This window comes from Sturnira hondurensis, unplaced genomic scaffold, assembly GCF_014824575.4.
Source record: "Sturnira hondurensis isolate 20B ecotype Veracruz unplaced genomic scaffold, ASM1482457v3 Scaffold0016663, whole genome shotgun sequence".
Classification (NCBI taxonomy): Eukaryota; Metazoa; Chordata; class Mammalia; order Chiroptera; family Phyllostomidae; genus Sturnira; species Sturnira hondurensis.
The window spans coordinates 10,845,538-10,858,378 of record NW_028089294.1 but is presented as its reverse complement, the minus strand read 5'-3'; the positions used below and the strand labels follow the sequence as shown (position 1 = coordinate 10,858,378).

At 42.0% G+C, this 12,841-nt stretch overlaps 1 protein-coding gene across 11 annotated transcripts in view; it reads left to right on the top strand.

The window, feature by feature from the left end:
• The window catches only part of LTBP1 (latent transforming growth factor beta binding protein 1), a 357,682-nt gene that overhangs the window by 246,731 nt on the left and 98,110 nt on the right, over positions 1-12,841 (top strand). For all 11 annotated transcript variants that reach the window (XM_037066591.1, XM_037066593.1, XM_037066590.1 and 8 more), the window contains 4 exons: positions 4,162-4,287; positions 5,412-5,537; positions 6,300-6,422; positions 10,014-10,133. In XM_037066591.1, the coding sequence (XP_036922486.1) occupies positions 4,162-4,287; positions 5,412-5,537; positions 6,300-6,422; positions 10,014-10,133 (495 nt within the window). The remainder of the gene's footprint in view (positions 1-4,161; positions 4,288-5,411; positions 5,538-6,299; positions 6,423-10,013; positions 10,134-12,841) is intronic.

Sequence of the window (12,841 nt, the reverse complement as noted above, 5' to 3'; positions counted from 1 at the left end):
GTTGATCCCATTAAAGAGGTGGATGTCCCTGAAGCGTATCACTAGTGTCACTGTAGCCTCAATAAACCATGCATGTGATGCAGAATGAACTCCTTTTTTTTTTTTTTCATGTAAAATCACCATGTGGCAATCTTTCCACATTCAATTTATTTATTTATTTATCTTGCGCAATCATATGATGAAGGGAAAAAATATAAAGGTCAGCATACTCATTTTCATACTTTGCCAAAAGCTTTCTTTTTCATTTAATTCTAGAAAATATAACAGAGATACCAAACTTCTAAATCCACCCTTGGCCTTGTTGCTGGGATAAGGAGAGCATTTGGTTTTCCACTGGTGTTTCATTGTGGCTCTTTTTCCAAATTCTAAATGGACTCCAGTGGGAAGAAAAGACTAAGTAAGGTCCTTGGCCCAGTGCAGGTGAAGTTGTTCTCGGGGCACACACAGGCCGAAAGGGTATGGTGGTGCTGAGCATCACGGGGCGTGGGGTGGGGGTTAGGAAGGACACATAGGAGCGTCCAGGGGAGCGGTCTCTTGATGATCTGTCTGGGAAACCAAATGTGCTGAAGGGGGCAAGACATCCCACCATCCAGACTTCCACCCAGACCCGCAATAGGAGCTTCTTGCGTGAGGCAGTGCCGTATTTCCAGGGTCTACAACGACACGGGCTAATCCAAGAAACGTGTGTTTCAACACACACCGATTCATTCTCTGGGAACAGGTTCACATACCTCTGTGTAAGTGACCTCTTCAAAAACTCAGAGGCATAACGCCTTTTCCCTAAAAAACATGGGCAAAGCAGAAAGCTTTCCTCATTGATCCAGACAGTACTGTAAGGGCTTGCGTTTGTGTGTAATAATACGTGCTGGAGAATGAAAATTTCATAGACGAGGGGAAGCTTGGGGGGAGGTGGTAGGAGACACGTTTTTTAAGGTTTTAGGGTCAAAGTACTGGGACTTGAGTCCTACCTCAAACAATAAGGATGATTAATTTGATACCCAGGGAAGAGAAAGTGGAAGAGGTGTTTTGAAGGTGTCATGACTCTTCTTTCTCTGTGGAAGGGTGGAGTTCTGCCTGGCGTGGGGCTGAAGGGGGTCTCTCAGGTCAGACTGGTGAAAGTTACATGAACTGATGACTTGGGTGAAAAATGGGATACCTGTAGAAATCATGTCTATTTTAGTCAATGTCCCTTCACTCCTTTGATGTGTCTCTTAGTACCCCCTAGTGGTGCCACAGGGACATATTCTTACATGTGTCAGTGCCCTGCCCTTTGGGATCAGCATATTCAACCCGCGTCTTGATGTACTTACTCATTAATCTATGAGGTGATCAGCTAAAGATCCTCAAACATGCCTCATGAATATAATTTCAACCTCACAGCTTCTGCTCAAGGAGTTATAATTCTTCAGAATTTCTTATGCCTTAGAGCTCACTTATGAAGAAACTATTTAAATGTGTTGGCAAACTGTGCCTTAGGAATGTATCTCATGGGAATTAAACATCACATATTTTTGAAGACTTCTGTTCACACGTGTAGAAATTCCATTCCCATATGCCTGAAAAGTGAAATATTTGGTAATCAACAAATTCGTATGTGTGGGCAAAAGGGGTACTGATCAAGTATTTCATGAGAACCCCAGATTTTTATAGGCTTTTGATGTGTTCTGAGTTTTTGTCCGTAGTTATTAATTTATCTGCTATTTTTTCTTTTTTGCAAATCCGATCATTGTCTTTTCTGCCTTAAGAAAATGACAGTGAATCGTGTAAAGAAAGATCAGTAGTTATGATGAAAACCAAGAAATGTAAATAGCAATAATTTTCAAACAAGGCAACTCACTGCAATTTGGGTTAGACAGTTAGAGGTGTGCTTTTCATGCTAATCTATTAAAGAATTCCTGTAAACAGGAGAGAATTCTTACCTGAGAGTCTATGAGTATAACCTGGAGAAGATTACCTCTCACCTTTAGATTTTTGTGACACATAGAAATTATACTGTTTTAAAGGAAGATCTTATTATAAAGTTATATATACTCATTATAGAAATTTTGAAAAAATACAGAAAAATATTTTTTAAAAGATGACCAATCCCCATAATCATGACACTGGATTTATTGCCTTATAATCTTCTTTTCTGGGTATTTTGTAATTTAGATGACATCTATATTAAAATTTGTACCCAACTATATTTTGTGACAAAGAAACATTTTCCCGTCCTGCTATCGATTATGTAATAAGCTATGCTATTGCAGGGTGGGGCAAAAGTAGGTTTACAGTAGTTTGTATGGAAAAGAACACAAAATTAATTAATAATGCAAGGATAAACTCTGTATTTCATGTACTCACAACTGCAAACCTACTTTTTTCTCAATGTTGTGTAGGTATTATAATTCATTTTTGTTGTAATTGCTCATCACTTATGTCTAAGCAATCATATGAACCACCCATGTTTTTAACGTTTTGAATTATTTTATTTTTGTATAATTTTATATTGTACAATAATACAATGTTTATAAACAAGTCTATTCTTCTGCAAGTGAATTAGCATAACTAGGCTCAAATGAAGCTATCCGTAATTTGTATTAGTAGATGTGTGGTTTTCTCTTACCTTCAAGTGATTTTGTGTGAGACATTGCAGCTCTGTATTCATATGTTTTCATTTAAATTCTAGCCACTTTTCTAGTGACTTGCATCTTGTGTCTTAAAGTCACAGTGCAGTGAATAACACTTGATGAAATGGGAAGAATGTGGTTGGAATGTGGTTTGGAGAGGAACCTCAACCCCATGTAGGTCGTTTCCGTAGTGAATCTTTGCTGAGGCGCTGTATTTCACATCCTTCCTCTGCAGAGTGCAGAGTGGGTTATTGGTAGGAGCACACCTGCTTTTCTCCTCATTTGTGTTACAGACCCCTCTCCCGAGGCTGTGCTTCCGCTTGTTGTGCTCCAGGCCGCACCTCTTACCCTGGGCCACTCTGCTCTTCCGTGACAGCACCTCTTTGAAGCATTGTTTACTATCTGATGACAGCGAGCTAATAGCGGTTGCTTTAAATGTGTGATGTCTTTGTTGTGTATTCTTAAGTAAGTTCCACAGGAACAGCAGTAATAGGGTGATAAGGGCTGACTTTTCTGAGCAAGTCCCATGTGCCAGGCATTGGTCTGCATGTGCTGTCTCCTTTGAACCTGACAGTCTGAAGTTGGTGCTTTCGTCATTCCTAGTTTACATGTGCAGAAAAGTGAGGTGTAGAATTTCTGAGTAGTGGCCCCAGTGTGACAGAGCTAAGAAAGGACAGCAAGATTTGTCCCCATGCTGGACTTCTGACCACTGCCCCGCCCCCACTCTATCATGATTCCTCCTCAGAAAGGCTGCCTTTGAGTCCTCAGGTCCTTTTGGTAATGAAGCTGCTTTTTCTGGCCTTCGCCCACCGTGGACTCCTCCGAGCCTGCCTCTGGCACAGCGTCCGTCCAGGAGTAGAGTGAGGGCTCAGGGCTGACCGGCTCAGGCTTTGTAGAAGAAGCGAGTCTCAAGCAGGAATCCATGGAATAGTAAGGGAGGAAGTTATCGGAGGAGATTTGGAAGAAGATTCTACTTTACAAACATAAATAAAATGCGCTCATGTTGAAATTGGCAAATTAAGAGTAAAATTACACCCAGAAGTTTTACTTTGGTTAGAAGTGGTACATCTTTCTTGAGAATTAATGAGAAATTTTGTTGGAGGTTGGACACAGTCATTGGAACTTGAACTTGGCCTGCTAACAAATGCAAATTGACCACATTTGTTCCTCATCAGAAGAAATCATGTGATGATTCAGAGTCTACCATCTCAGATAAATTTGGGTGGGTACAAACTCACTGATAGGCCATCTTAGAAATTAGGAAGAACTGCTTACCTTACAACTTCCCACACGGTCTCTTTTCTGAGTTTCCACCCACTCTGGTTCATCCGAGAAGGTGTTTCATTAGGAATTGTTGGTGACCTTGGGAGGGCCCAATGGAACAATTATAAAGTAGTCAAATGAATTTATCCTTGATTTTGGAGGTGGTCGCCTTTTAACTCCATACCTGGCAATAAGCTAATCCGGGAACACAAAGCAATGGTTTACAAATAGTAATGAAATCTTTATGTTTACATTTGTTTTCTTCCCCCACCTTTATTTATTTTTAAAGAAATCAATGAGTGTACTGTGAACCCTGACATCTGTGGAGCCGGACACTGCATTAACCTGCCGGTGAGGTACACCTGTATATGCTATGAGGGCTACAGATTCAGCGAGCGACAGAGGAAATGTGTTGGTAAGAGATACTTGTCATAGTTGAAATGATTAAATAGGAACTTTTTTCTCTAGCTATGGGAAAATATTACTGTGTTTAACATTTTAAAGTTTTTTATCCCTGAGCTAAGGATGCTGAAAAGGAGGTTTGCTAAAATCGTGGGAAACTCCTACCTCTTGGCTCGGCACTGCCTACTTTGCCAAGTGTAATACAATCACATAGAGGGGAAATGATTTCCAAAAGTTTTGTAGGTAAAGTATATAAAATAAGAATTCTAGAAATAGCCAGCTACCTACAAACATATATTTAGCAAAATCAAATTAATATTAGTATATACTCAAATAAAGAATTAGAGTCTTCCTCTAGGTGCATATCTGATTTCTAATAGAGATTTCTGACTTGAACGTCAATAAATACTGGTAGTTATTAATGTGTGCTTCTTTGGAAAAATGTTTCTCAGGAAGAAACGGAATGGTGTTAAGTAAATAATTTTAATGTGTTAAGGCTAAATTTGGTTTTTGGAAACTAAGGGTTATAAGGCAAATAAAAGCAACAAAGGCATATGGCTAATGGATATTATTTTCATAGACTAAATGCCATTAAATAGGACTTGTGACTTTTGCCCTTTGGTTTTATATATCTGGGTTGGGTAAGGGGGCAGATGCCTGCTGATGATATAGCTGCTCCTCTTTCGTGTGCACACACTGTCTGCATCATTAGAACCATAACGAATGGAGTGGACAGGACGGTCAAGATGATCTAGTCTAGCTCCACTTGTGTGCACAGTGGGAGAGTCCCTGTCACAGCACTTCTGACTCTTCCTGCTGTCCCGGCCTGGGAGTGGCACAGTGGATTCCGAAGTTTAGATGACTCTAGTTATCAGGCAGGTCCTTCTGTGTTGACCTGGAATCTGCATCTTTGAAGCACCGAGGTCATGGTTGTAGTTTTAGCTTTTGAAGCAATCCACAAGCTGCATCCCCTCTTCCCAGGAATGGCCTTCTGAGGGTTGGAGGAACAATCGTGTCTCCTGGTCCTCAGCTCCGAAGGTTTGTGGGACCCAGAGAACCTGCTGGTATTTCATGAACCGGGAGACTGAGAATTTCACCCTACAACATGCTAATCCTTTTCCATCATTTTCTTAACAGATATTGACGAATGCACACAGACCCAGCACCTCTGCTCCCAGGGGCGTTGTGAAAACACAGAGGGAAGTTTCTTGTGTATTTGCCCAGCCGGATTTATGGCCAGCGAGGAGGGTACTAACTGCATAGGTAATGGCCATGTTCTTCCTGATGCAACGTCCCAGGCTGGGGTTTTGACCTTCCCTGAGATCCCATCAGTTCAGTGCTCATTCAGACAACACAGAGTTTTTATTAAACACCTGCTATGGCTGTGTAATCTGCTAGATAACTGAAAGACATAGAAGTAGAATTTTTTCTCCAGCACTTGTTTTTGCATTTAAAACATTTTTTCGGGTACAGTTGACATTTAATATTATGTTAGTTTCAGGTGTATAGCATAGTTTCTAGACTATGGACAGGGCCTGACAGAAGTAATGAATGCCATTGAGTGTGGTTGGTAGGGCGTGTGAATGTCGCGCACGAGAGGGACAGGAATTTGAACATTTCACCTAAAATATCATATGGTGTGCTTGAGTGGGATATTGTTATGTTACAGAATCACACGCTTATGATTCTGTAATAAAATGTTTTTATGTAATAGGGCATTATTTGTGCCGGACCCTATATGACTTGCAAAGTGATTCCCCCAATAAGTCTAGTACCCACCCAGCACTATAGAAAGTCATTAGAATATTAGTTCTCTAACATTTTTAAGTAAAAAGAGTGTCAACTGTGTGCAAAGACCAGAGGTTTCTTTCGGATCCCACAGAAATCAAAAACACCCCATTTTGAACCAGGCCATAGTAGGAATCAGGTACTTGATTCTTAAACTTGAACTACACTGGGAGATGGGAGAGGTTTGAAATTCTGTTTTGGGGAGTAACGCCCGACAATCTTTCCTGCTTTGTGTAGATGTTGATGAGTGCCTGAGGCCGGACATGTGTGGGGAAGGTCACTGCATCAACACGGTGGGGGCGTTCCAGTGCAAATACTGCGACAGCGGGTACCGCATGACCCCGGAGGGACACTGTGAGGGTGAGTCTGCTACGAGAGTGGGCGGACCGTACCCACCTCTAAGTGCTGAGTCAACCTGACCGGGAAATGCAGGGCTGGGCGGAGGACCTGGGCCCAGTAGGGCCCTGGCCCGGTGCCCCCTGCACCAGTCTGTGCCTGCCATCAGCTCGTCTAAGCCCTTCCGACCTTCTGGAGTCGCAGCCTCTTTGTTTCATTTCGGTGGTTCTGTCTGGATTGTTTTCTGTCTTAATACTTTTTCTTAGGCACTTCAGGATCTTCCTCCCCTGGTGTTTCAGGTGAAGTCACATTAGAACAATTACACGCAGAGTTAGGACCAGCCCAGACTTAATTACAGTGTCTGGACCTTTCATCTGAGGACGTGGTGCAGGTGTAACCACCACTGGTTTTTTTGTTTTTGACCTTTCACCTTGGTTCCTTCCTTTGTCTCAACTCACTTCTTTTACACATGTTTTGGGGCTTGCTTGCAGACTCTCCACAGAGGCTCTGTCTGACCAACGCCAGGTCAGATTCCAACTGTGCTAGATAAAAATGTCTGTAGTATTGACCACAGCAGCGAGTTTGCTCTCCTTTGAAAACTTTTTACAGTGTGGTCAAAATGATGGACCATTTAATATGTTCATGTTTGAGTCTAAATGGCACATAGGTTCTTTTGAAACCACAGTGGTTACTTTCCTTTTAATTATTTTCATGAAGAAATTAGCATAAGCCTGGTACCAAAACCAGACAAAGACATGACAAGACAAGAAAAATTACCTTGAACGTGTGCTGAAATCTTGCCATGGAAACATGAAGGCGAAGGCAGGTGAGCCTGAGCAAGTGTTCGAGGAGCCCGGGCGTGGGGATGGCACTGGTTCGGGGGGTCCCCCGCCTGGTGCCTGAGCATCAGCCTCTTTTTTTAGCGTGGCTGGGCCTCGAGAAAGCAAGGAAGGGATAGATGGTTTGGGACAGTTTGCTCTCATGTCCCTTGGCTTCTGCTGGTTGGTTTCCTTCCCAGTTCTAATGACCCAGGTCTGGAGGGAGAGCTAATTAGACATTTTTTGGCAGCCTGCACCTGCCTCCTGCTGGCCACTCGCCCTGGCCCCTTTCATTCCAATTGAGAGAGAAGTGGGAATGGCGTATGTCCCTGGATCTCGGGTCAGCCTGGATCGGAACAAAGCTGTGAACTCTCCCCAGACAGCCAAGGGGCAGGGACGTGGTAGAGTGCAGGTGTGAGGTGTCCTCGCTCTCTGCGTCCCGGGACTCTCTCTGCCCAGGAGAGGTGGCGTGGCATCAGGAGAGAGGGGGAGCCAGGGCCCAGCCGGTGGCCCACATTTAGTAACTTCCGGGGCTGCAGTTACTTAACCCCTTTGAAGGTTACAGTACTTCTTCATCTGTAAAATGGCACATCCATGAAGTTGACCTTCCTCGGGGTTGTTGAAAGTATAAGTGCATGTTGCAATATCTTGTATAGTGCCTGTCACCTTATTAGTTATGAAGACGTGTTAGCTTCTTAAACCACCCCCTTCCCTGATGTCTTTCCTTTTTGTATAGCTCTTCTTCGTAAAGCTATAATTGTGAGGGATATTTGATAAACATTTATGTACAAGCAATACTCCCCAAAGAAGTCAAATACTGATCCTTAAGTTCTGCACACAGTCTCAGACTGGGAAGATAAGATATTGAAGTAATAACTATAGCATAAGCATGGAAAGTAGAAAGGAGTAGAATATAAATTTAAAAATTGTGTAAATAAATGGAAAATAGGAGACTATTCAATAACCTTCAATGTATGCAAATTATTTGATGGAGATATTACCAGAGTTCCCTGAGTAAATAACATATAATTCTGGCCCCATGAAAAGGCGGGAGAGGAAGAAGGAGCCAAATGACACGGCTATTTTCTAATTTCGTCGTGGACCAGAACCAAAGGTCCGCGGGCTTCTGGCTCACCGCAGATTTTCTCAGCTGTCACTAACAGAGTTGCTTTCAAACCGCACCAGTCTCCAAGGAGCCTATTGTAGTTTACAGACATTATCTCATGCATCCTCTTTTTCCTGTTAAGATATTAGCAGTCAGGTACTCCCTAACTTATACATGAAGGAAGAAGCCGAGGTGAGAGCAGCAGGAAGTCGGGGTTATCTGGTGTGGTGAGGCGGTGCACCTTGTTTATCGGACCAGCCTCTCCGAGTGACCTTCTCTGACTTAGCAGTTGTAGTTCTAGTTAAAAAAAAAAAATCCCATCCAGAGAATAATGTAATACTGTTTGGAAAGTGAAACTGGCAAGCATCATCTTTTTGTAGAACAAGAAGTCCCAGAACATCTGACCTTAAAAAAAAAATCACTGTGTGTCATTGTCTATTGGCAAGAATTTTTTGCTGATAGGAAAAATAATTACAATGCTGACCTGGTGTTTATTCTGTTAATATCATCTTCAGCTTTTTTTCTTAAACATTTTTTGCACACATCTGGGGTATATAATGGGAAATGACTTTTGAGAACTTACCATAATGAAGACATCAAATGCCCATGTCTGTTCTGTGTATCCATTATATATTTTTTTCACTTTTCAGCATATATTCTGAAATATGTTTATGTTGGAAGTATGATTAGAGGGGTTATATACTTTTATGTTGGAGCATTTCAGCATTAAATCCTCTCACTTGAATTCAAAATGCAACCCAGAAAAACACTTATTTTAAATAGGGCCAGTACCTGATGTGTTACCACTTATTTTCAGCTTCCTTCCTGCGTTTTGTTTTGCCATTCTGGAGATGCTCACAGCTATTGTCTCTGACGCAGTCCCAGCCGTATTTAAGGCATTGTTTTCTCCCCACGTTGAAAAGAGCAACGATTAATAACTTTAGTTAGCTGTGAATGAAGAAATAAAGGTGTATTACCAGAAAATACTTTTACCAGAAAATACTACCGAATGATTACTTCACCATATTTTCTGGAAAATCTTGGAGGTATGTGATGAGATTATTCTCTCCTAATTTTTTCTCCTACCTCCAAGGAATTCCTATCATATGGAATTAAATTATGCAAACACAGGATGTTCTTGGGCCCAGGTTGCCAAAGTGAGGATTTCCCCAGAGCACCAAGAGTTTTTAAGGCTACCCTCTAGCTGGGTGGACACGTAGGGTGGGGCAGAAGTGGGTTTGCAGTTGTGAATATGCAAAACAAGTTTATTCTTATATTATTATTTATTAATTATTGTTCTCTATACAAACAACTGGAAACCTACTATTTCCCACCCTGTGTGCCTCCCCCCTTTCTTCCCTACCCTTATTTTTTTAGCGGGGGACAAGGTGCATATGACTTGAAAAATTTGATGCCAGGACAGTGGCCCCAGAGAAGTTTTCAGCTCCCAGAAGTTGTTCTGGCCCTGCCATTGCAGAATTGAGTTCAAGGTTCTCCTTGGAGCACATGTAAACATTTCTATTAAAGTACACCTGTCCGTGCATTATCCCTGCGTGTTTATAGACTCAGCGTGTCACTAGGCAGTTAGTGCTTCCCGCTGCATAGGACGTGCATTTCCCCCTTCATTACAAAAGTAAGGTTTTGCTCCAGTATCCTGATCAAATGTCCCTGACCTAGCTGTTTGCTTTTCAGATATTGATGAATGTTTGACTCCAAGCACTTGTCCGGGTGAGCAGTGTGTGAATTCTCCTGGGTCTCACCAGTGTGTCCCCTGCACAGAAGGGTTCCGTGGATGGAATGGGCAATGTCTCGGTAGGTACTAGAGAGCTCTATCATCATTTTATTTCCTCTGTCTGGCCTGTTTTCTGACGGTGGTACAACGCCAGTTGAGCCCTCCTTCAAAATATATATATATATTGGAATATATATATATATATATATATAGTAACAACATATCATTCTGAGAAAACTTCTAAGAGAAGTTCTTACGTTTTAACTGTGCAGAAAAATAAGGAAATGAATTGGCATGAAGAATGTGTGATTTTATGAGCGACACATAATTCTGGTTGAAACACATTGTTATCCCCAATGTAATAAATAATGAAAACCAAATAAAATAGTCACCGAAGGGAGGAGAATGGTGGAAGGTAAAATGCTTAAAAAATGAGAAAAAGCATAAGAAGCAGCTACCATGGACTAAATGGAATTAGGAAACACACAGGCACAAACGTGCGCCAGAAAGAGCAGACACAGAAAGAGAAATCTTGGTTTACTGCTCATGACTCTTACAGTCATACATTTATTTGTCTAAGTATTTAGTAAGTACTCAGTACTGACATCAGGCACACAGGAAGGTGAGGGCCAAGTGTGCTTTGGTTCCGATTACCTGTGCTGCAGTTAGCGTTTCCTTTTCATAATGTTCCTGGGTGTTTCTGTCTGCCGTATGATGGTTTCATTAAAAGTTGGACTCCGTTGCACTCCGTGCTAGACTCTGACAGTGCAGGTTAAACTTTTCATTCAGTCAGTCCTTCTATCCTTTCTTTTACAAATGCTGAAGAATTTACTCTCTGCTCCCAGAGTGTATGGAGGGCTGGGATATGCTGAGGGTCCCCCCAGAGTGCCTTTCTCGTGGACTTGCTCTCCAGTGCGGGAGAGGGATGCTCCCCTAGACATCTCGTAAATCAGTGCAAATGCACAGCGATGGTGGGATGAGTTGCCTCTGGGAAAATTCTCGAGTTAGTTTTTAACTGGGGGAGGGGATGGGAGAGAGAACACTTTGGACAAAGGAAACAGCATAGATGGGGGTCTTGTACGGAGAGAAGGTCATGCTCCAGTCGCTGAAAGGCCAGTGTGGCTGAAGGACAGATGTCATGGAAAGATTTGCTGCCAGATGAGGGGTAGACAACTCCAGTCCCTTCAGGTCTGTTAAAAATGTTGGCCCATTTCTGCATCTCTGGGAGTAGATTTAGGTGTTTCAGAAAGGGTGGGATAAGTAGACTTGGCCAAAACACGCCCAATTTCAAAGCTTTGGACTCACCACCGGGCAGAATGAACTGTGCCTGGTGCAGGTGGCCCTATGCCCTGAGCCTCATGCTGGTCCCAAGGGCCTCTACAGTGGAATTGTGAGATGTTGCTCTTTAGGGAGAAGAAAAGATTGTTTTTTTCACTAATTGGTAATTTGATAAGAATTTGTTTATGTAGTGTGTGCTGGTCAGAATGTGAATTTGGTTTTAATTTTCTCATTTGGCATGAATTTTATAGTTGTCTATGAAGGTTTCATTCGTGTTCTCATTTTCACATGCTGATGCATATCATAATCTAAGACTAGAGCCTGAACTTTACCTTAAATAATTCACAATACTGGTGTAAACACAGCCCTGATTCATACATTTACTAATGGAAGGTGACTGACCAAATTGGCAAGTGATTATTCTTCAATATAAATGCATTTATCTAGATTGGGTAATAATAATAAATGACTTCTCATAGCTAGATGTTTACAGCCAATCTAATTGTGACCACTTTACTGCGGTTTTAGTGACAGAAACACAGCACCTCATTTAAAAGTAATTTCACTTTGCATACCAGATGAGTGGAATCAGAAGCAGAAATACTAAGGCACTCTGTTATACAACCAAAGTCACACACTTGGCCACTTGTTCCAAGCAATAGCTTTCGTTTTTGCATTCCTAAGGTCACGCATTTCCTATTAAAAGTAGGCAGTGTATTTTTTCCTTCTGTTTTGGGTGAAATGTTAGCCTCCTCATCACCTATAGATCAAGCTTCTCTGTGACATAATTGCAGTTCCATCCACTGCTCGATTGGACGTGTGCTCATCGGAGTTTCTCATGCGGGCTTTTGCAGATTATCCCCAAATGGATTTTCCATCATAATTTTTTATGGTAGTAGAGCTTTCAAATGTTGAAAAGTTGAGTGTGACAAAGAAGCAGGTAGATATTGCAACACAACCTTCTGCTCATGGTGAGCGAGTGAATGGATTGGATTTGTCTGCTAAACTCTGACAGCGCTCATGCATTCCCAGCGCTATCTCTTTGTTTCTGCTCCTTTATATATAGTTGAGTTCTCACTTTTGTACTTGTAGTGTTCTAAATTACTTTCCAGGAGGTCTAGTCCTGACTTTAGCTTATCTTTGCGTTGATAACACAACTTAATATGGGTTCACTCATTTAAGGATTGAGTGCTTACTATGAGCCAGGAATTTTCCTGGACTATAGGGATTGGTGAGTGAACAAAATAAATTCCCTCCCCGAGTTGCACTTCCACCCTAGAGCCATTGCGCTTGCAAATAAAGAGACCAGCAAGGCAGCACACAGTGTGTCAGATGTGGTGTGCGCCTTGCGGGAAGGACAAGCAACCTAAGAGAGAATGGGAAGTATTAGAGATTCTGCGGTGGTCAGAGAGCCATCCTTTACAAGGGGTTCCTTGCGAACCCTCTGGTTTCATCTCTAACAGTTATTTGTGACTAGCGTCGTTGTGTATCCTTTTAGGGCAGCTATTTC